This window comes from Bombyx mori, chromosome 25, assembly GCF_030269925.1.
Source record: "Bombyx mori chromosome 25, ASM3026992v2".
In the NCBI taxonomy this organism is placed as follows: Eukaryota; Metazoa; Arthropoda; class Insecta; order Lepidoptera; family Bombycidae; genus Bombyx; species Bombyx mori.
In genome coordinates this window covers 4,127,289-4,152,541 of record NC_085131.1, presented here as the reverse complement: position 1 = coordinate 4,152,541, position 25,253 = coordinate 4,127,289, and the positions used below count along the sequence as shown (strand labels likewise).

Here is a 25,253-nt window from a genome sequence, read left to right as displayed (position 1 = left end):
GAATGAAAAGAATTTGGAACATTAATCAAATAGCATGAAATTAAATTAGTCAATTCAATTGGCAAAATATTAGTCATTTACAATTTAGAAATCTAAACATAATGTGACTGTCAACACTGAGGTTTAAGATTGACATTTGACAGACTTTTGGCGGGAACATATCTTCCTTTTTCCCTTACTCTTAGTTTCGGAAATCTAAAGTTTTAGATTTGTATAAATATAAGCAAGACTCATAAATTAGTTCGCCAAAAAAGTTTCACTTCTGACATGTGTACTTTCTACGCACGCACTTTTTTTGGTAAATATTTAACCATCAGAATCCTTTAATTATTCACACTCGAAAAATTACAAAAACAGCTATATTATTATTAAATTCGTAGTCCGGATACACTCATTATGTTTTTAAATAAATCTATAGGATTAAGATTCGATTCGTTAAATAAAAAACTGGTCAAAGATTAATATATCACTGATTTTATGAACAGCATAAAAACAATTAACAACTGTTACAACAATTATATGAAAATAGCTTAAAAAAATGTTACATTTTCAAAAATCAACAAATTTAATATATGAAAATATTCAGAAGCGCAAAGTTATAGGAGTCAACCCTAACAATTAGGGATGTGCTGCAATGAAAGCCAGCAATTTTGAAACTCGATTTTTCACATAGTACATAATATTATACCTATATACATATGTGTTAATAATAGTTGCCTAAGATACATTTGATAATATACAAAACGATTTACATTACATATTTTAATTACATATTATGTATAAGCTCAACAAACACTACTAAATATAAAACACGTAAATGTATTTTAGTGCCTCGTTTACATAATATTTTTTTACTATACAATTTTAACTTTGATATAACTATCTTATATACATACATATAACTGAACTTGGTTATAAAGATATTTTTGGCAAAACAGAAAAATGATCTTTATTGTTTTTATTGGGTTTTTTTAATGCATTGTTGGGTGAACGAGATACCGGCCTATCTAATAGTAAGTGATTAGCATAGCCCACACAGATCATAACTTGAATTCCATCCATCTTGAGACTAGAAGTCTGTTTTTCAATTGTATAATAAATTTCAAATTTTTTTTTAAATCGATTTTATACCTTCCTTGTCACAATCACTTCTCTCAATATGAGTAAGCCGTGCGTTTTAATCTTCAAGCCACGACTTCCAACTTGGAAATAAACCTTCTTTTTCAATAACCACATCCAAGAACATTTTTCATTTTGTAAGTTTACAAGTTGGTATAGTAGATTGGGGGAATAGAGACTAGAGTTATAGAGAATAGGGACAAATCTGGGATGTCACAATACTTTTGTGGAGTTGTTAGATTTAACTTTGTTGAATTGATAATGACTTTTATTTAGTGTTTAATTTAGTCATCAAAGTTTTATAACTCATTAAAGATATTAAAAAGTTAATTACCTAAAGTTAGGTACCTACCTAACAAGTAAAAAGTGCTAGCTCTATCGAAAACGGAAAATACTATTGTCCCCCTACATACGTAACTTGATTCACCCCAAAGCCAAGGTCAATAGGGTCAAGCTAGTTTTTTCAGTTTTTGTGTATATTTTGTAATGAGCTATGTATAATATCGCATCGCATATAAAAATTGAATTTTATTAGTGTTACCCTAAGAAAAACCATTGAAATTTTATGTAGGAATTGGAAAAGGTCCCAGTTCCTCCCAATCTACGGTACCTAGCGCCATAATAACTATCATACTTCAGCTGCAGTTAAATCTTTTAGTAAAATAATTCTCTCTAGTTTTAAGAACGAACCTTGTACCAGTACAATTCTGGATTCAATACTAAAGAGGCAAATGTACTGCTCACAACCAACGGCGGATCCAGGGGGGGTCATGGGGGTCATTATACCCCCCCCCCCCCGAGCTAGGTCCAGGACTTGAACTAACTTGGACTAATTGAAGAACATCATGATTTATTTATAATCTATTGTTATCAAAATTAAATTATAAGTTCTTAACTTGCCCACGACTATGTGACCCCCTCCTGGCGCCAAAGCTGGATCCGCCCTTGCTCACAACGTGGCGTGAGTCTCCGATAATCGAACCAAGCCACTTAAATAAAGAGGGTACTTCAAAATTAACACGATAATCTTTCATTGACTTAGAAACAAATTCCGTGTAACAATAAAAGATGATTATCATACATCTAAAATATACCTTAAGATTAAACAACAACATTTATATTGCCTTAGTAACTTATCGAGACTACGTTAACACATCCGAAGAGTCAGTGACCATATCGAGGAGGGAATGGCTATTTGGTTTAAACGACATTTTTACAACTTTACATCAGAACCGTTTAAAGTTTATAATTTGGAAAAAATATCATTACAAAAAAAACTTCTTTAGCTATTTATTGAATGGAGTAAACTTAATTGAAGTTCAATTAAGAACATCGAACTGTTGATGCTACTTGTATTCTATACTTAACAATAAAATTGGAGTGTCTGTTTGTAATATTTAAATAATCGATTTTTACTACATGCATATATGAATATAATACATACGGTACATACATACACCAAAATATTTTTTTTACAATTTTTGTCGTCTGTCTGTCTGCTTTTTCCGGCTGATCTCTGGAACGGCCGAACCGATTTTGACGAGACTTTCACTGATAGGTAGCTTATGATATAAGGAGTAACTTAGGCTACCTTTTTTTTAGACTAGATTCGCCCCGCAGCGTCACCCGCGGTACGACAAGCTATCAATAATAAAATTTAATATTTCCGAAGTGAAGCGAGGGCGGGTTGCTAATACCAAATAAAACGCACATTTAATTAGCAAGATAAATGTCGTGTATTAAGCCAAATGTCGCTTAGTAAAAATTGCCTTTCACCCGTCGGTACAATTGTTCCGATAATCTCAACTGTATTAACTCATATTTTATTTATTTATTAATAAAATTAGAAAATACATTCAAAGTCAATTTTGACTATTAACTTAAATTTAGAAGTCGATAATGTTACAGCATTTGTTTTCAGATAATTAATATACATATATATTTAGAAACATAACACTGTATAGTTCATCTCGGATACCACTAGGGGTGCTAGTGCTAAATTATGCATATACCGAATCTTCACATTACGAACATTTAAAATCACAGAGAAATTTTGATTTTAATATACAAATTTGCTTTAGACACGACAATGTTTTTATTAATACGCTTTCATTAAGTTGTCCTGTCTGTACATTTGTGACGGAATCTTTCAACGTACGTTTCCAAGTGGTCGGAGATCATATTTGCTCAGGTATCAATGACCGATGACCCTTCCAATGATTTTTTTACTATGACCAAGGTCACGCACTTCCAGTACAGCTTTCCATTGAAGCGTGCTTTTTTTTTAAACTATATTTATATATTTATTCTATCGTTGAATTCAATAGTCCTTGTCACCAGACTCACCGTTAGGCTTAGTGGCGGTCGACTGCGCGATCGTCGGATCGTCGCGGCGACCGTTGCGACCCCGCTGCGATATCAATACGATATCAATAGCGGATCGCATTCACTCGAGTCGCGCATACCTGAAAACGTAAACAGTATTCAAAGGTAAACATGTGACCCACGGGATTTATAACTGAGGGACCCTTCAAATGTTACGAGACGAAATCTACAGTGGTTTTTACGGATGTTCCGTTATAACTACTGAACCATGTATCCGATTGACTTGAAACCTGGTATTCATGTAGAAAATACATGAACTTAATGGATAGGCTAATACTTATATGAGTGTTGGACTGCCTACACCAGTTGCGGGGGCGTTAATGATCAGAATCTTTGTGGGGGTGAGAAATAATAATGTTAATTTTAAATGCCCAGCGAAGCCGACGGAAACAGCTAGTAGTATATACAATTGCGTATTGCATAATGACAGGTAACTACATTCCTGATCCTGTGGACCGAATGTAAAACAGTCGACGTCGCCCAAAACACGTCATTTCGGATCCCCCCGATCCATTTATAGGTACCTCAAGCACCGGTCATCGTTCTCGTCGAACCGGTCGCTTGCTTGCGCTGCCCGGAACATTGTCAAAAGTAAGTATTCTACTTTAAGTCATGTGTCTCCGGTCACCATGCTCGGCGTACACGTCGATCATGGTGAAGAGCTCGACAAGCGAACAAACCCATAGACACAATCCACAAGTTTCCCGCCGGATGGTCTCAGTGAGTCGTGATTCCAATCCGGTGGTAGATTCTGCTAAGCACTGCTCTTGCTAGGTCCTGTCTTAGCAAACCATTTGAAGTTGAGCCCCGCGAGCTCACCCATTAGCTACAGCGTAGCGGGAACAGCCCCTTAGGTTACAAGCGAAACGTAGAGCACAAAAAAAGACTCACGGTGCGACATATATATGAATTTCGGTGTTCTCACGTTATGAATTCTGAGCGGTTCTTCATTATTCTTTTTTTTTTCCTACTTATTCTAATAACCTCGAGGGGTTATTCTAGATTCGCCGAACTAGTATGCGAGCTCACGCGGCTCAAACCTGAATACGTTGCTAACACGAACCCTAGCAAGAGTAGTGCTTCGCAGAATCTACCACCGCATCGGAAACGCGACCCACTGAGAAGATCCGGCGAGAAACTCAGTGGGCTGTGTCTGTGGGTTAATTCGCTCGTCGAGCCCTTCGTTGCAAGCGACGAGTTCGGTGACCGGATTGGGGCCGGATGACCGTGCTTTGTTTATAGTTATTTATTACGAATGGACAATTTAAATCCGCTAATAAAATTGTACATTATAAAATTTCATTTTTTTTTATACGGATTGAGACGATAGGATGCTGGTCTTTTCCAGCAAAATGATGTTTATTTATATATAAGTTGCATTGGGCGCTATCTTTGTATTTACTGTGGTCGATTTATTGAACTACGCACGATATGAGTGTTGTGATGACTTTGTGGTTTGCTATGTGACACTTATCTGCTTCCAACTTATTCTCAGCTACTTCGGTCAAATCGCCCGTAGAGAAACCGATAACTTAGAGAAGCTTATGGTAGTTGGTCAGGTTGATGGGAGAAGATCACGCGGACGCTCACCTACCCGCTGGTCTGATCTAATAAAGACGCTCACCGGCCTGCCAATAACCGAGGCTCAAAGACCACCGAGAACAGGAATACGTGGGATAGCATAATGCATCGAGTGGTCAACGTTTCAAAGTAGACACGACCTTCAGCAATGAAGAGAATGACCCAAAAGAAGAAGATGTGATACATGTGTCTTCATATTAGCAGTTACTCGTGCAAGTGAATTTTGCTTGTTTAGAAATAAACTAAAGCTAAACCTGTAGGGCACAAGATAAACTAACAAATAACGCGTTTTCTCCGTAAAATGAACAACTTCCAATTATTATTATTTTTTTATTGCTTAGATGGGTAGACGAATTCACAGCCAACCTGGTGGCTGTTAAGTGGTTACTGGAGCCTATAGACATCTACAGCGTAAATGCGCCACCCACCTTGAGATATAAGTTCTAAGGTCTCAGTATAGTTACAACGGTTGCCCCACTCTTCAAACAGAAACGCATTACTGCTTCACGGCAGAAATAGGCAGGGTGGTAGTACCTACCCGTACGGACTCACAAGAGGTCCTTCTACCACTAGTAAGAAAATTTAAGACATTTCGCAAAATAGAAACCGCGTACTCTTTTAACGAGCGTTTCGCTCAATAACAAAATATATTTTTCACATCTAAAATATGTAATAAAATAAACAGCTCACGCGCTGACGTCAATAGCGTGGTTGCAGCAATAAAACTGACTAACAACACGCTACGTGTCTACCCACTGATCGAGTCGAGATGACGGGCGCGTATCGATCAAAAACTATTCAAGGATAAAAGTGGTTAATAAAACCTACTCAATCGGTTTACGTTTTCACCGGGGACACAGATAACACGTATTATCGATTGGCCTGGATGTAAAAATAACGACATGTATGTCTTTTCATTGCTCTACTTTTTAAATCAATTTTATACGAAACAACTCGATCGGGTGTTCTCGGGTCGAATGTTAGGTTAGGTCGGATCGGATTATTTCGCGTACTGTATCTTCTTTGTGTTATTTTTTTTTTATTGCACTAGGCAGGGTAGACTTGAACATTCGACTAGACTCCTTAATGTGAATGGCCTCAGATACCTTGAAAGATTACTGGTGGTGGGACCTCTTGTGAGTCCGCGCGGGTGGGTACCACCACCCTGCCTATTTCTGCCGTGAAGCAGTAATGCGTTTCGGTTTGAAAGGTGGGGCAGCCGTTGTAACTATACTTGAGACCTTAGAACTTATATCTCAATGTGGGTGGCGCATTTACGTTGTGGATGTCTATGGGCTCCAGTAACCACTTAACACCAGGTGGTCTGTGAGCTCGTCCAACCATCTAAGCAATAAAAATAAATAAAAAAATGAGGTCGAAATTTCAAATGTATTCGAAAACGGTTCTCGCAGATTTCAAAGCAGAATTGCTCCGAAGAAGAACTCTGCGTGATGCCGTTGCTTGCCCTTGCCTTGGATCACAGCAAATGGGCCGCAGGTGGAACTCAGCTTACGTTTCTTTACTAATTCCTTCTTTTTTCTTTTCCCTACCTATTCGCTGGTAGCCTAAGGGGCTATTCCAGCTACGTTCTGCCCGGTAGGTTAGCTCCCGGGGTTGAAACTGATAGCGTTTGCTAACACTGGCTCTAGCAAGAGCAGGGCTTCACAAAACCTACCACCGGATCAGAGACTCGAACTACTTAGAAAATTCTGCGAAAAACTCAGTGGTTTGTGTCTATAGGCTAGTTCGCACATCGATTACAATAGGAATATCGATGTCATTCTTTAACTATTTTATTATTTATTTTTTTATATAAATTTTAAGACTGACAAAGAACGAAAAAAGGACGGTTTACGATCGAGCATTTATATATTAATACGTGAAGGAAAAACTTTGTATCCCTTTTTAAGAAAATCGCGCGGATGGAGGAGTATGAAATTTCCCACACTTATAGAGAATATAGAAAAGGAGTGCGGAATGTTAATATTTTTTTAAATTATGCCTAAAAAATACATTAAATCAATCATTACACACACTACCATGTATTTGACGCACACACGCATGCATACTAAATATTTATTTATGGTAAAACTTTTGTTCTTGACGTCTATGGTCAAATTGAGAATAGATTAAACATTGTTTGTCTTTATTAATACTTTTCTATAGTGTAGTCTTGGCGAAATTTGTGATTATAGAAGTTTAATAGTCTTTGAAAATAGAATCATAATAGTGTACAAATTTACAATTTCAGTTAATTATAGTCGAATTTCGAATTTCGACTATAATTCGGGGACCACTAGTTTTTATTAATGCTTAAATGGGCGGACGAGCTCTCGGCCCATCTGATATTAACTCGTTATCGGAGCCCAAAGGCATTAACAACATAAATGCGGGTGGCGGCATTGGCGACCTTGAGACGTGACTTCTAAGTCTCAGTTCTATAGTACATCGTCTGCCCCGCCCTTCAAATCGAAACGCTTTAATGCTTCACGGCAGAAATAGAGTGCTATGAATGTATGAATGTCGCTAAAACGACGCCGCGACGGTCCGAATATTGTTCGAAGCTCGCATGTATGCAAAGAAAATGCGGTCAGCGTAAATCGAGTTTTTAACAAATTGCTTCTGTTGTATGATAGCTACCGCGACTTGTAAGTAAATATACTAATGCTCTTATCGCCGGGTGCAATCATGCTTGATTTTCATAGAAAACCTAACCAATCGTAAGTTTATATTGTCATGGGGAGTCATCGAGTTCCAGTGGTAACACCCAAAAACGGACTAGAAAGGGAGTAGACAGTTTCTCTCTACGGACTCTTTCTGTTTTACGGACAGTACGATGGCATTCTGATGTAGGTACGATGAGAGGTATAGGAATCACCTTAAATTCTGCAAATTACGAAACAATTTTTATCTACTGCTTCTTCTCAGTCGTTTGCACTCTTGGTAGAGTGGTCGCGGCCATCATGCCTACTGCTAGACTCTCACACTTTATCAATAAAAAAACGATCCCATTATTTTAGATAAGTTAAATCAGTTTACCTGCGCTGTTTCTGCCGCTACAACTGGAATAGGTCGTCGTGTGTCCTCTCCAGCCGTCTGAGCGAGGAGTCGACGCGTCTGCCCTGGGTGAGGGAGACGGGCGGAGGCGGCAAGGGAGGCGGTATTACTTCATTGTAAGACGACGAAGCGCCCATAGACGCGGACTGTCTGAGTCGCGCCGTCGGCCTGTGCCTCACGTAACCCTCATCTATATCCTTCACGAACCTGAAATGAGTAGAGGCATATTGATCAGTACTCGCAATACTCGCATTGGTAGCCTAAGAGCTATTCTAACTACGCGTGGTAAGCGAGCTCACAATGCTCAACCTGGAAGGACTAGCTAACTTGCTATGGTGCTTCGCTGAATCTACCACCGGATCGGAATCGCGACCCGCTAAGAAGATTCCTCGAGAAACCGAATTAGTTTTGTCTATGGGCGTTGGTCGGGCCTGACTAGGTTATGGACTAGGAATATTATACTACCGAGTTGGGAGACCTATTATACAATAATTGTTATTTCAAAAAACTGCAAAAATAGTGAAAAAAATTTCTGGACGTGCCCAAATACAAATCTGGGCCACTAGCACAATGTTGTACACGTGTTGTTTCATACACAACAACACAATAATAATAATATTGTTTCTATATAAATAGAAACTTTTTGTAAGACTGTAGCACTTAATTTAGTTACAACATATTTAAAGTGAGTGCACAACCATTCAAGGCAAGGTGGCCCGTGAGCCTGCCCATTGGGCATAATAGTATGTATGGTGCACTCCTTGCACGGCAGTAATAGGAGGGATGTACTTAACTCTGCCAGTGCTGGTCCCGAGCCCGGATGAGAAAAGAGGAGGGTTGGCGTCGGTATGCCACCTACCCAGCCGTAAAATTATAACGCCTAGCAACAGGCAGCGACCAACCAACCTGAACTAGGGCTTCAGTAGCCCAGAGGAACTAAATCGCCTCTGAAAGTATGGTGTGGAAGGACGCCACCCACCACTAGTAATTTTCCCAAGAAAACCTTTATGTATGTACTCCGTAAAGGTCCAATTCTCAGCACTGAGGAAAACGACGCGCGGAGGAGGTGATGCACTCAACAATTACGCGACTTATTTAAGACCCTTCTATTGGTTTTATTATTATTTATTATATATTTAGTTAAGAAGCAAAACAGAAAAATTGGCTAGATTAATAACTGAATGGTACCCTCGAGAGGGAAAAAGATTAAAAAGGACGACCGCTACAAAGGGTAGCCGACATAAAAGCCGTTGCAGGCTTTACGTGGAGGAGGAAATGCCACGACCGGAACTTATGGCAGGATTTGGGGGAGGCCTATGCGAAAGCAAAACAATCTTGGCCGATGTCAAAGGCAAAGAAAAAAAAATTAATAGTATGTACCTAAATATGAATTAAGGTTGTTTGTTAATAAAGGCTTCTTTATCTATATCTTTTATTGGCTGTATATTTATGTAACGGAATCTTTTAAAGTCATTTTCATTGACTTCAAAATTTCCTTCGTCACAACGTAACGTTACCGGAAAAATAATATTTAATTAACATTTATTATATATTTAATTAAAAATTAACAGACTTTGATATTAAAAGTTTTGCTTTCCACTGCCAAAATGAACTAATAAAAATTTCGTTAGCATGAAATGCAAAAGAATGTTGCACAGCAAAGACATCCGTTCGTTATAACAAGACCGACCACAAAGTCGATGACGTATAACGTTATCAATGGAGAGCGGTCGATGACCTCGAAACATCATTTCGGCTAATAAAAAACGTTTCTAACATAAAAACATGAAACGAATAATTGAAGAATTCAGCGCCCGCGACGGGCGATAGACAATTTCAAGGCTAACAAAAAAATCTTGACATTACTTTCATTAATTTATCGCATTATGATGCAGTCCATTCTCCAGTGGACACGTTATTATGAACAGTCCACACGTTATTTTAGGCAGCGGCTTGGCTTAGGCAGCGGCTTGGCTTAGGCAGCGGCTTGGCTTAGGCAGCGGCTTGGCTTTAGGCAGCGGCTTGGCACTGCCCCTGGTATTGCTGAAGTCCATGGGCGACGGTAACCACTCACCATCGGGTGGACCGTATGCTCGTCTGCCTACAAGGGCAATAAAAAATAAATAAAAAATTATGAACTTAGCTAGAAATGTTTAAATTGCACATAATACAAATTTGTTTTATTCCTTTACTTGTCCCTAATTCCGCTATTATTCTCCGATTTTATTTATTTAATGTTCACACCTTTTTACATGTATGATTACCAGTTTTTCGCGGACAACGTTCTGAAATAATAGACCCGGTATCATTCTCACCACTAAGAAATGATACCTCATGTGTTAAAATGCTTCAAATGTCTCGATTGAACGTGCACAAAATTATAAACTATCAGTTAGATGTTGGGTATCAATGACATATATTTTTCAGAAAACTACATATCGTGAGATTCATTTGGCAACGTTACAAATAAAAAGTTGTTTCTATTTTTGGAATCGAGTCTTCTCTTTAACAAATTCTCTATTTCCAAAATAATTTCAAATAAGAGATTGCACTTTAAAACTGATTTCGACTTGTGACAGTTTGGTTCTGATGTATCTATCGATCGAAACTACATAGGATGCATTGCTCCCAGAAAACCTGAAAATTCTCGACCAGAAAAGATCAAGTAGTGGATCGATCACCTTTTTTTCTTTTTTTTAACTCTGAGTAATCCGTTTACGGATACCCGGTCGAGAGGGGGTAACAAACCGGGTTATGTCGGACTCCGGCGCCTCCAGAAAGGGAGAACAAGAGGGAGAAGAGAAAAACCGAAGTCCTCCTCTTCTTCCAATTCCTGTCGGGAGACTATGCCTTAAGTAATGGATCACCTATTCTTTAGTCAAAACTAATACATAGCATCAGTTATAGAAATGCCTGAAATGCTGTCCTAAGTACCTGAAGTAGGTAGGTACTTAGGTCAGCCGAAGATAAGAGACACGTGAAAAGGAATTTTGCAACGGGTCATGAACAGATATCATCAAACTAGACACGACCTTCAGAACTGAAGGTAGCGACTCAGAAGAAGTATCGAAATGATAGACAAATATTACACCCAATCGGCGGTCGGAAAATAACTTCGATATCTCGGTAAGAATCTAAAATTCAAATGACCAATCCTAACGTATTTTATAAACTAAGATAACTTTAATATTACGTTAAAAATAGATTGTTACAAGGTCGCGTAATATATGTATACAATTTCTTAATTCCGTAACCGGTTTTACGATCAACAAAATACACTAACTTTTATGTTAGATCGTATCAAATGAACAACGTTTATGGAGCATAATTTTAGCATTGCTTACGAAGGTGCTACCCTACCGACAATTGTCATAAGACGTACTAGAAAACAAAGTAGCTACTAACTGTTTACGATAATGGAATCATCACTTCCTATAGCAAAGTCAGACTTGCAAATTTTTATAAATTTGATATTATTATCTCCATTTCGTTCAGACTGGCTTCATTAACGTCGTGGTATCGATTCGAGATAATTTCAATGACAATCGAATCTGTTTACGGTTAATTAAACCGAGAAATTAGCATTACGTACTTCTTACAAGAATTACATAAGCCATTATCTTCTCTAAATAAAAAAAGAACAATCCCAATCATCATTATTAATACATGAACATGAAAAAATAAAGTAACTTCAGACAAAAATGAAATTTGAAATATAATTCGAAGGGGAGTGTGCAAATAGATGTACCACGATATTTTTTTTTATTACTTAGATGGTTGGACTAGCTCACAGCCCACCTGGTGTTAAGTGGTTACTGGAGCCCATAGACATCCACAACGTAAATGCGCCACCCACCTTGAAATACAAGTTCTAAGGTCTCAAGTATAATTTGTGTAAATGATTACTTTAAAGCCAACACTTCTATGGCCCGTCTCCATGTCATTTCGGATCCTCCCGATCCACTAACGGTGCTTTTAGGTACCTCAAGCACCGGTCATCGTTCACGTCGAACCCGTCGCTTGCGACGAAGGGCTCGGCGAGTAAGCTAATCCACAGACAAGGCCCACTGAGTTTCTCGCCGGACCTTCTCAGTGGGTCGCGTTTCTAATCCAGTGGTAGATTCTGCGAAGCACTGCTCTTGCTAGGGTCAGCGTTAGCAACTTCGCCAGGTTTGAGCCCCGTGAGCTCACCTACTCGTTCGGTTCCGCTGATATAGCCTCTCAAGGCTTAGATAGGAAAAAGCCCGTCTCCTTCCGAATTACCCTACTCCATCATCCGTCTTTAGGAATATTACCCAACTTTTTGCAAGTTTTCTACACAATTATCTTGGTAGTAGATGTTTCGCAATCAGGCTAGCCGCGATATTCCCCCCTTTCCCTTTCAGGGTTCTTTAGAAAACGCGACAGCATCAAGACCCTCAATCTAACGTCTCGTCGGTCGGCGAACTTTCGGAATCGCTCTTAAATGCGCCGCCAGCTCTGACCCCCAGGATACGCCACTAGGTCATAATTAGCGTAGGTCAGGTAGTGCCGTCATCTGTGACCTTGTTGCTCTTTTGTAAGACGCGTGTACAGCAATATACACGTCGGTTTCTGGGGTGTCCCGTACCAACCTCCAAGCCCGTAAACGAAGTAGAACCGAAACACTTATGAGGCCATGATTCGCATCAACATCACAACGATAGACCGTAACAATCCATCGATATTCGACTTTCCGTAGCCATGAGACTTCATCTTAGATAAAAACCAAGGACACAGGCAAATCATTAACACCGTAAAGTCATTCTCACCTACCTCAATACAGAAGCTTACAAAAAACCCGTTTTTGTTTAGTTCATAGAAAGCAAAATGTACAGTATTATCTAACATTATAAATTTCACATAAATTTGAGAGTCAATTTCGATGGACGTAATATGTAACATTTCCTTTTTTTGTGAATCACTTTGCTACGAAAAATATAAATTTTCTGTTGATTTTTTTGCGAATAATTTGAGATTTTTGTCATCTTTATCTCGTTTATTTCTAAATGATATTAAAGATTCAACATTTCAAATATCCGCTGATGGTTATTTAATGAGGATGCATAAATGACGTAATAGGAACTTTGGGTTCTATTTTTTTTCTAAATGTTCTAGTGCATTTGACCATATTTGTTACAAATAACAGAAACAATACTGGCCTCTCAAGAAATCAATTGGTGCCTGTTTTTCGGCATCAACCAGAGACTTCAGATAAACTCAGGGTAAAGGTAAATGGTAAACCAAATGAACTTAGATTTTATTTATTGCATAGGTGGGTAGACGAGCTCAAAGCCCACCTGGTGTTAAATGGTTACCGGAGCCCATAGACATCTACAACGTAAATGCGCCACCCACCTTGAGATATGAGTTCTAAGGTATCAGTTTAATTACAACGGCTGCCCCGCCCTTCAAACCGAAACGCATTACTGCTTCACGGGAGAAATAGGCAGGGCGGTGGTACCTACCCGTGCGGACTCACAAGAGGTCCTCCACCAGTACAACTCAAAAAACATCAATTTCAACAACTCAAAAAACATCAATTTCTCGAAATCAACCAACTAATCACCAATTAACCACAAATTTTATTTTGACTGTATCGTTAGACTGCATATCTTATACTTCGCTAATACGATCAATATTTCCTAATGACTTCTTTCTACTCTGCCAACGTATAAGTCATTCACATCAAAAGCATAAGCATGTAATTGTTACGATACGGCAACGGTCAGTTTTAAACGGAATCTTTTTTAGATCATACTAGCTGACCCGGCAGTGTCCTGGTGAAACTGGAAAGGCCTTCGGGCCACCAGTAAACTTTCAAACATAAAAAAAACTTCGTAGTGCCTCAATCGATAAATAAAAGACCTAAACTTTTGTATAAATTAAACTTAAAATAAACAAAAGGAATCCGTCCGACACTTCAAAGGGAAAACAAAATTGTTATTTTTATTTAATTCCGAGTATTTTCATATTTATCTACCTTTTAAACCTTCTCTGGACTACGACAAATAATTCAAGACCAAAATTAGCCAAATCGGTCCAACCGTTCTTGAGTTTTAGCGAGACTAACGAACAGCAATTCATTTTTATATATATAGATAAATCTGTCTCTCTTTCTCTTAAACTACAAATACTCGTATATCAACTTAAAGTACTTACATTGGAAACAACAAAAAAATTATTTAATTAATTATTCGACAACGAATTATTTATTTCGAAAATTAAAATATCGAATATAGTGTTGTAACAATTTCTCGCTAATAAAAACTTCACAACATAAATATTACAATTTTATATTGAGCTAATCATAATAATATGATTTCAATAATACTGTTACACACGTGAGTCGTGTGTTTCGAAAGTACTGAACTGTCTTGCTTCGTGATTATGATTACAAATATTTATTGGCAACAAATGGTATCCAAATTCCAATCGTATTTATTGCAAATATATTTACGTTAAACTTTCATATTACATGCATTTCGTGAGAATTTTTTTATTGCTTAATGAGTGGACGAGCTCACGGCCCACAACGTGAATGCCGCCACCCACCTTGAGACACGAGTTCTAAGTCTCAGTTTTACTACCCAACGGCTGCAACAATACTCATTGTAAAAATGAATATTTAAAAAAATATCTAATATTAAAAGACATGCCCGCTGTGTTTCTTGCCAGTTCTTCTCAGGACGGAGGCTAGTTTTTGTGAATTGGCGGTAGTTCTTTTAGACGTTCAACAAGTATGTACTTTCAATTATGTTGAATATATTTTTTATTTTTTATTTGATTTGATTTGATTTGCCTCAGAAATAGGCCCAGAGGTGGTACCTACCCGTGCGGATTCACAAGACGCCCTAACCTCGGTGAAATTTAGTTTGTTTTCTTTCCCGCCGATATTATCTGCTATAACCTATTATGGGCGTAAAGGGGAACCAACATGCCTATATTTGACCAATCATTACGTTTATTATCGATTTTATCATCAATATGGTCGTTTATAATAATCGTCGACGTCAAAAAAACGTTTAAGCCAACTCTCTCCAAGACCTCGTACATATCACTCGCGTGGAGACTGCCTCCACACAAAAAAACCTTCCGAAAAGTACCTACTCAACAATGTACCTCAACTAATATGAGGAGCGTAATACCATAGCGCTACGGTAAAACCGAATGTCCCTATATTTCTAAGTCAGCAGCTACGTCGAAAATACTCTCTGGAACAACAGTGGTTTGATGAGGATGATATTCGTATCTACTGCTTGTATTAGGAGCTCGCACTGATAGCTTCCACTGCTTATTTCTGTCGCGAGGTGCATTGATGCTTTCCAGAATCAAGAGTAGGACAACAACGATGACAACAGGTTGACTTCAACGTCACAGCTCAATCTTGACTTCTGTCGCGAGGTGCCCTGATGCTTTTCAGAATCAGATCAGATTCAGAATCGTAGCCTAAAGTATAAGACGTCCGGTGCATTCGTATCTAGCGATGCACCGGTGTTCGAAACCCGCAGGCGGGTACCAATGAAGTCGTCGTGGCCTTAAGGATAAGACGTCCGGTGCATTCGTATCTAGCGATGTACCGGTGTTCGAATCCCGCAGGCGGTTACCAATGAAGTCGTCGTGGCCTTAAGGATAAGACGTCCGGTGCATTCGTATCTAGCGATGCACCGGTGTTCGAAACCCGCAGGCGGGTACCAATGAAGTCGTCGTGGCCTTAAGGATAAGACGTCCGGTGCATTCGTATCTAGCGATGTACCGGTGTTCGAATCCCGCAGGCGGTTACCAATGAAGTCGTCGTGGCCTTAAGGATAAGACGTCCGGTGCATTCGTATCTAGCGATGCACCGGTGTTCGAAACCCGCAGGCGGGTACCAATGAAGTCGTCGTGGCCTTAAGGATAAGACGTCCGGTGCATTCGTATCTAGCGATGTACCGGTGTTCGAATCCCGCAGGCGGTTACCAATGAAGTCGTCGTGGCCTTAAGGATAAGACGTCCGGTGCATTCGTATCTAGCGATGCACCGGTGTTCGAAACCCGCAGGCGGGTACCAATGAAGTCGTCGTGGCCTTAAGGATAAGACGTCCGGTGCATTCGTATCTAGCGATGTACCGGTGTTCGAATCCCGCAGGCGGTTACCAATGAAGTCGTCGTGGCCTTAAGGATAAGACGTCCGGTGCATTCGTATCTAGCGATGCACCGGTGTTCGAAACCCGCAGGCGGGTACCAATGAAGTCGTCGTGGCCTTAAGGATAAGACGTCCGGTGCATTCGTATCTAGCGATGTACCGGTGTTCGAATCCCGCAGGCGGTTACCAATGAAGTCGTCGTGGCCTTAAGGATAAGACGTCCGGTGCATTCGTATCTAGCGATGCACCGATGTTCGAATCCCACAGGCGGGTACCAATGAAGTCGTCGTGGCCTAAAGGATAAAACGTCCGGTGCATTCGTATCTAGCGATGCACCGGTGTTCGAATCCCGCAGGCAGGTACCAATTTTTCTAATGAAATACGTACTTAACAAATGTTCACGATTGACTTCCACGGTGAAGGAATAACATCGTGTAATAAAAATCAAACCCGCAAAATTATAATTTGCGTAATTACTGGTGGTAGGACCTCTTGTGAGTCCGCACGGGTAGGTACCACCGCCCCGCCTATTTCTGCCGTGAAGCAGTAATGCGTTTCGGTTTGAAGGGTGGGGCAGCCGTTTTAACTATACTGAGACCTTAAAACTTATATCTCAAGGTGTGTGGCGCATTTACGTTGTAGATGTCTATGGGATCCAGTAACCACTTAACACCAGGTGGGCTGTGAGCTCGTCCACAAAAAAAAAAGCCGCTAGCTCAACTCCTACCCACCTGCTAAACTTAATGTAATTGTAACTAAAATAAATTTAATAAAATCAAAATTGCGAAGTGTCACCCGCGTTAGCATTGAACAATGGACGGCTTACAATCAAACATAAGAACTCTTGAAAACAATTTTAACGTCACTGAAATGTTTTCAAATAAAGAAGAAAGAACATCCGTGTTCTAAATCTGTTATCGTTTTGTGATAAGTAATTAAATGTTACCGAATCAACGGCGACATTAAAAGCGAGTCTAGAGATCTCTACCAAGGTAAATTCAAGTGTAGTTCTCAAGACTCTTTGATATTTATTCAGTAATAATACGCGTTGGGTAATGCAAATTAATTGATGTATTAATGTGTTTCGTTCCTTGCAAAATGTGACGCTGTATTTTCAGGACTCGTATTATGAATTAGTATTAGGAACTAAATATTAGAATCTTCTTCGGCTTTCACGAGTCGTAGTCGTAATGAAGACTTCTTTTACGATTTAATTTCGCGTTTTTTATGGTCATCATATTATTAATTTCGACGAGTGGTCCGTGACCACGAAAACTGTAACGCATTCGAAAAGTCTGAACTAATACAATGACAATAAAAAACTGGAAATTAAACCCGAATTTTTTTTTATTGACTTGGTAGGTAGACAAGCTCACGGTCCACCTGGTTTTAAGTGGTCACCGGAGCCCACAGACATCTACAACGTAAACACCACCCACCTTAAGGCACGGGTTCTAAGGTCTCCGTTTTTGCAGTACAACGGCTGTTCTAAAAATAACGGTTAATTAGAGCAATTATAATCTTCAAAATGAATGTAATATTTATTTTACAAAAGACAATGGCAGTTAAAAAAAACCGCGCTCATATACCGACGGCTTTTGGAATAAAAGATCTGAATAAAATGGACTAAATTGGCAAACGGCCCATTTCAAGGATATTTTCATTCACTTTTTTTTATCGAACAACGTATATTTCAAGTATTTTTGGAAAAATTTGGCTGGATGTTAATACGTTTACTAGCGAGCATTCACGACAGTGACACAGGGATAGTTTGTTAATACATTAAAAACAGGATGAGGCCAACCCACGCGCAATTTGCCCTCATTACTGTTATCTATCCTAGCGCCTCTGAAAAATGACTTCGTTATATTTTCCAAGATTTTTCATTGTTTTTCTAATGTTGGAGATTAAGCAATCTATACTAATATATAAATCGACAGTGGTTTTTACGGTTGTTCCGTTATAAATACTGAACCAGAATATCTTGGCCATGTGCTCAGGAACGACAAATACATGCTGCTGCAGTTGATAATTATGGGCAAAGTGGACGGAAAGAGACGTGCTGAGCGAAGAAGGAAGTCATGGCTCCGGAATATCCGGGAGTGGACCGGTATTGCCTCCGTCGAACAGCTGTTCCGGCTGGCTGCTGATAGAAATGAATTCAGGAAGCTAACGGCCAACCTTCAAGATTGAAGAGGCACTAGAAGAAGAAGAATTTTAAATACCCAGCGAAGCGGGCGAGTACGGCTAGTATTTTATAAATATTTAACTCTGAGAACTATGACATTATAGAGATGACATTAGTGCAAGTGTCAATTCGCCACTAGCAACTTGGAAGTACATATAAAGGTCGTCGTGGCCTAAAGGATAATACGTCCGGTTTACTCATATCAAGCGATGCGACGGTGCCGGTGTTCGAATCACGCAGGCAGGTACCGATTTTTTAAATGAAATACGTTCTTGATGCATCTTTACCAAGGACTTTCGCGATGAAGGAATAATATCGTACAGTAAAAATCGAACCCGCCAAAATTGGAACATGCGCAATTACTAAGCAATGAGCTCCGCTAACCAAATAAAACCAGGTGGGCAATGAGCTAGTTCACTCTTCTGACAATTTTAATTGCCAGATAAACATTTTCATGGCATTATTCCGTGACCGTGTACAATCGAAGAGGCACAAAAGATACAGGCTAATTTACGACTGTCCGTCCACTCAAGTAATAATGTAAACAACCAATCAACTTGGAATAACATCAGGTAATCAAACGACAAAATCCTGAGAACTTGGAAAAATTAATAGTTGTAGGTCACGTGGAAGGAAAGAGAAGTCGAGGAAGATTGCCAACCAGGTGGACGGACATTGTCAAGAAGGCCACAAACACCAGCGTCCCAGGCGCCATAAAGCAGGCCGAATGCAGGCAGCATTGGAGGAAGCTAGTGCAAAAACTGGACCAAGGTGGTCACGACCCTCAGTATGAGGAAACGACAAAGAAGAAGAATCAACATGAAACTAAATTATGTAATTACCGCTGTACTATGTAACAAACTAAAATAGCCGAAATAAATCAAACGAAATCCTATAGCTTGTGCGAAAATGACAGAGATCGTTACACACGGTGTCAGCAGTGAAAAAGTTAAAGATAAAATTTATCTTTCAGACATAAACTTACTCAAAATCAGATAACAAATCTAAATAATGCATCAAAATAATGTTATTGAATGTCTGGACAAAAGGTTAACGCTCCCTTTGATGTGTGTGTGTTCGATTACTTAGAATCAAGTTCATTGCCACTTCTTGACTTTGCGTCTTCAGCTTCATGATTAGCCTATTCGGAATGTGCTGCAAATATCAACGGGATATAGTTTCTGACAAAATAGAGCGGATAAACTCATGATTCACATGTTGGGCCCAAAAGCGATAAGACGATACCTAGAATTATAAGATTGGAATACCAAAGGCATTTGCAAAACGGTTTAATACATCAACACGATTGATTTTGTCATTGTACAAATGCTGCACTAGAAAATTTCAATTTCTCGGACCGGAATAAACCATCAAGACACACAAAGGACATTATTTTTAGCGAACGAACGTCACAGTGCGAAATATGCCGCAAGTCACGACCCTATAAACGACAGTTTGCTTTCGCGAGATACAACACTTAAGCCAAGGGGTTAAGGTATTATTTTCATTAATGGTACGATTGTTAACAGAACTCAAGAAAATTTGTACAAAGATATGTAGTATAGGGTAGGGACCATTAGCATGCACAGATTGCAATATCAATGCCAGATGATCTTGCGTGATAATAATCTATCTGGCTATTTACCACGATAGAGGTATGTGACCGACCTCTCTGAACTACTACTTCCCTATTCGTCCGTAATAATAGAATCCTTGGGTAGTAGTGCCTAAGTCTCCCCCAATTTGTATTATCTTATCTGAATTACTAATGTAAGAACTGTTAATATCGTGAACCTTTAACGCGCTTTATTGCCTAATTACCGGTACCGGGTAGCGAGATCGCACGTACTAATGCTACCACCCAGCCTATTTCTGCCTAGAAGTAGGCATGCGTCATTGATCAGCCGTTACACAACAAAACTGAAAATCCTGCTTGTCTTTACTTTCTTATATCGGTGGCATTCAATTAGTTATATTATTTCTGCAGAAAAAAACCACATCAATAGCTTTCCTCCTTCGCAACGACTCTTGTTTAACACAGCGCAGGCGAAATGTATGACTTTGTATAAAACAAACAAATGAAATCATACCAGTCATCTTTTCTTTTTGTTAACACAAGTGGATGGTCTTGTGACTTATTACATTATCTCTACACATTTTTATTTTGTTGCATACGTTCAGCTTACTTTCGTTAAGTATGAAGTTCAGTGAAAAGTAAATGTGGTGTCAATTGTTTATAGCAACGATAATTGCGATAATTGAAAAATGAAATCATTCCATCAGTATTTTCTTATGACGTTGTCACGTTCAACTATCGTCAGTAAGCCGACTTTACAGACAACCGATTTTTTTTTTCCTACCAAAGCTGAGAGCCCTGAGAGGCTATTTCAGCGTAACCTTAACTAGTAAGTGAGCTCACGGGGCTCAAACCTGACGACGTTGCTAACACGAACCCTAGCAAGAGCCGTGCTTCGCAGAATCTACCACCGGATCGGAAACGCGACACTGAGAAGATCCGGCGAGAAACTCAGTGGGTTGAGCATCATGGCTTGACGTTAATACGCTGCCTCGTGATGGTGCCAGTCTCACTTTCGTGCTTTAAAATGGGCGACAGTCCAACGACACCGCAAGCAAAAGCAAGGAGGCAGATAATCCAAAGTATTCTCTTCAGACCAGAAAAATGACTTATCTGGAGAAAAATCGGGGATCGAACAAAAACTAATACATATAAGATTTCTTAGAGCAGTGTCATCAGTTACCAGAGAACAGGTACCGTTGCGGTCACTATTGGACACCGTATGTAAAACGCTTGGTCATGTGACACGGAATTAGAAAGAGTCAGAATGGTCGCCTCGACCTTGTATGACGCTTAATCACAAGACGACCGTAAAAACGTACTGTCAATTTTTTTGTTTGCATGCTCATTATTTGCTTTAAAAGGATTTTTATGTTTTTATAGATGTAAACAAAAGAAATTACACAGTCAGGCTAATCCTGTAATAATTCTGTTCGTAAAAATTTATGTAATTAATTTATTACAAAAGCATTTAGTGTAATTTTGTGTTCATGATTTGTTAATATTATAAGAGTTTTTGTTGGGAACATTAATCTCAATCGACATGGCATAAAATTTGACTGATAAGTAGCATCCCCATTTGTTAAATCTTCTCTTATCCATGTTTTACTAATTGAAAAACGATGGAAACACATGTTCTTAAACATATTAAAACTATAACAGATTCTCCAAAACTTTATCGCCAATGTAAACAAATAGGTTGATGTTGGTCTATTGGTGAACTGTTACCGGTTCTCGTGAAAATTCCAACGCCTGAAGCACTCTAAAATCCGTATTTGAAAAGTTTGTGGTCTATTGGATAAATGGCAATTCAAATAAAAACGAAACAAACACACCATGTAATGAAATTGGAGAAAGCAATTTTTTGCATAATATGTATCAATGGCCCTACCATAATGCCTGGTTCTATCTTGCTACAGATATGTAATATCTAAACGGTACAGCAGCCGCACGACTGGGACATTAACTTCATATCTCAATCATGCGTCCACCTGGTTATCATCAACAATCCCCAACAATTACAGCAAAAACACCAAGACTCGAAAGAAAATGTTCTAGAAGTTTGATGTTGCCAACATAACTTATTTCATATAATGTCATATAATTAAGCTTCGCATCCGAGTCAGGCTCTCAACAATCTGTTACCAGAGGATCCTCAGCTACTTCGGTCATATTGCCCGCCGACAGTCAGATAACTTGGACAAAGTGATTGTGACGGGCAAAGTAGAAGGAAAGAGACCCCGCGGCCGATTACCTAGCCGTTGGTGTGATCAAGTAACCACTCTAACCGGGTTGCCAGTCGCAACCGCCATTCTAGCAGCTGAGGATCGGACGAGATGGAAACAGCTCACGAGACAGGCAACGGTCAAGTTTCAGGGACACGACCTTCAGCAATGAAGAAAGCGACGAAGAAGAAGAAGAAAATAATTACGTAACATACTTTTAATTTTCGTAAGCTAGGCGGTCTACCACCTAGGTTTTCATTGAAAATATGAATAATGTTAACTAGAATATAATTTAAAAGGTCGAAAATTATTTATATAAAACAGATATTTCATCCAACTAAGCATTTCTACTTACATGAGAATGTACTATGGAATATTGTTATCTTATCAGTTACATGTTAACTTGTATTTGATTTGAAATTAATTGTAACCATACAAGGAAATTAGATATTCACATTTATTATTATACTATTATTGCTCGCAAGTAATGATAGGATTAAAAAGTTCATCCATTATGGCACGGCATATCCATCTACTGAAACATTTCTCAAGATACATAGATACAGCATAAACTGCACTACTTTTCAATGACAAATTTCCCGATGGTGAAGATTATACTGTCCAAAGACAGCTTGTAAAGGTGCTTTTGCAGCTTAAAGGGAAACAGGTGACAATTCTTAATAGATCTCGCTAGTTTATTGAGATTTATTGTAATTAAATTTTGAATTAAAAATACAATTTTGAAAACATTCTCATAGTGTTCTATCAGTACTCTAGGCTCACCGCCTCCTGACCACACCTTGACCTTATGACACAAAGTCACTTGCCTATTTCTGCTGTGAAGTAGTAATGCGTTTCAGTTTGAAGGCCGGGGCAGCCGTTGTAACTATACTTGAGACCTTAGAACTTATATCTCAAGGTGGGTGACGCATTTACATCGTAGATGTATATGGACTCCAGTAACCACTTAACACCAGGGGGGCTGTGAGCTCGTCCACCCATTTAAGCAATAAAAAAAACCCACCTAAAATAGAGACAACCAGAGGCACCTTGTTAACTTGCTGGAGAAGATGGTGCTCAAATGAGCACTCTCATGAACATGTAAAATAGCAGATGGTTTACTGAGAAATGGTTTGGATGGTTTGAGATGGTTTTCAGTTTTCATATTTATAAACCAGTATCACAGTGTCCACATGGAACAGATTTTTTACTTATTTTAATATAGTACTGTAGTACATGTAGAATGGAATTCTAGTTTAGTCAGTAGACGCAGTGAAATATGTCCCACATTATTCATTTAAACAATTAAGACTTGCATAACTTGCTTTTTTAAGAAAGTTCTCCATGTAAAATCAACATATTAATACTTTTCTTACTTAATGAGTTTTAACATGAATACACCCACTTTTCATGCACCATGTACCAATGATTTTATTAATAATTTGTTGTAATATTTATTAGAAGTCTTTAAAATATGGTATAGTGACAGTTTCCAAATTAGTCACTTACATATGACTCAGTGGTGTAGTAATTAGGACTCCTAAATGCTTGAGTGATGTTTGTGGAATCAATTCCCATTTCAGGCAAAGCAATCTTACGATACACAGGTTTCTTTGCTTTTTATATATGGGTTTAATTTTTATGTCTTGTTCCTTTTAAACATAATTAAGTAATCTCTGCCCTGATTATTTAATTACTTTCTATAAGTTATGCAAAAAATGCATAATTTACATTCAGTTCTGTGAACCCTTAGACAAATAATTTGTGGAAAGGTCACCGGCATGGGTGGTATGTTCAAGAGCCTAGTGTACATTGTCCCTGAAATTTAAGGACATTACACACAATGCACTTTTTTCTACAATTAACAAAAGAAGATAACAGTATTTTTAATAAGACCTATTTAAAGCTTGTAAAGTAGATAAGTAAAGATTAAGGTCAAAGTTACATAAAAACAACGTAAACTGCGCACAGATAAAATACTAAAACAAATAATGTTATCAGGCTCCTTGTGTATATGTACATATAACATTATCACCGGGTACAAACTATGTTTGCTTTTATAACCTATGATTTTAGATCTCTAGAATATGTAGCTAAGACTTGGAATAAAATATTCTTTTGACAATTCATTGGAGTTTTTATAAGCTATTAATTATAATCACAAAATATAATCTATTTTTCTTTGTCTTTAGTCTCTTCTTTTAGTTCCGTGCATGCACTTCAAATATTGAAACTCTTTAACTTTTTTTAAATAATCTTTTTCATATTTGTCTATGCATACTAAAAATATACTGTTGAGATACTCACTCACTGTTTTCTTTTGTTTTTTCTACATGTCGCTTTATGTCAGCCAATGATGAGTCTACTCTGTTCAGGAATTCGTCAAAACTCTTCTTCTCATCGGGGCTTCCAGGCGAAAAACTGTTTCTAGTTGGCATGCCTGCTATGGAGGCGCGATGATTCGGAGGAGGCAGCTCGGTTACGCGTTCCCCGTTTTCGTAAAAAGGAGAATCTTTGGTCACCGGAATCAATAAATATTCTCTCAAAAACAAACTGTCCGTAGCGAACAATCTATTGGCCCTTCTTATTTTCTCCATCTAAAACAAATACAACAAAGTTTCAACTGCCCGCTCTCTGAATCTTGGGAAATATTAACTTTTTAGAGTGGTACATACAGTTACACCATATTTTAATGCGATCCCTTGCAAGGTGTCCCCTTTAGACATAACATGTTTAATGTATTCCTCGTTCCTTTTCATGTGGTTGCAGGTGCTTCCATACTTTTTTAATGGTCGAGCAGACTCTCGAATAGAAACTCTCTCGTCAAAGAGACGTTCCTCCTCCATATTTGACGTCTTTAAATATGACATCCACAACGTCGACAACCCACTACTAAACCAAAATTTAGTGAACGTGACACAATAAAGTGAGGACAACTTCCTAACTACAATCACAGATCAGTAATACAACCATAGATTAT

At 38.6% G+C, this 25,253-nt stretch overlaps 1 protein-coding gene across 1 annotated transcript; it reads right to left on the bottom strand.

Moving 5' to 3' along the window:
* Positions 1 to 453: 453 nt before the first annotated feature.
* On the bottom strand, positions 454 to 25,253 carry LOC101741341 (lysM and putative peptidoglycan-binding domain-containing protein 2). The gene is made up of 4 exons (XM_038020308.2): positions 24,949 to 25,253; positions 24,581 to 24,870; positions 8,125 to 8,349; positions 454 to 3,584 (listed from the first exon to the last, which is right to left on the bottom strand). The coding sequence occupies exons 1-3, from the start codon at positions 25,141 to 25,143 to the stop codon at positions 8,142 to 8,144; spliced, it is 693 nt and encodes a 230-aa protein (XP_037876236.1). The 5' UTR covers positions 25,144 to 25,253; the 3' UTR covers positions 454 to 3,584; positions 8,125 to 8,141.

What these genes read in the sequence shown, in the direction of transcription:
- LOC101741341 (XM_038020308.2), bottom strand. Translation starts at nt 25,143, where the DNA reads ATGTCATATTTAAAGACGTCAAATATGGAGGAGGAACGTCTCTTTGAC. An exon ending in CATTAAAATATGGTGTAACT is followed by an intron (nt 24,871 to 24,948) that starts GTATGTACCACT and finishes TATTTGTTTTAG; the next exon opens with ATGGAGAAAATAAGAAGGGC. An exon ending in AAAACAAAAGAAAACAGTGA is followed by an intron (nt 8,350 to 24,580) that starts GTGAGTATCTCA and finishes TACTCATTTCAG; the next exon opens with GTTCGTGAAGGATATAGATG.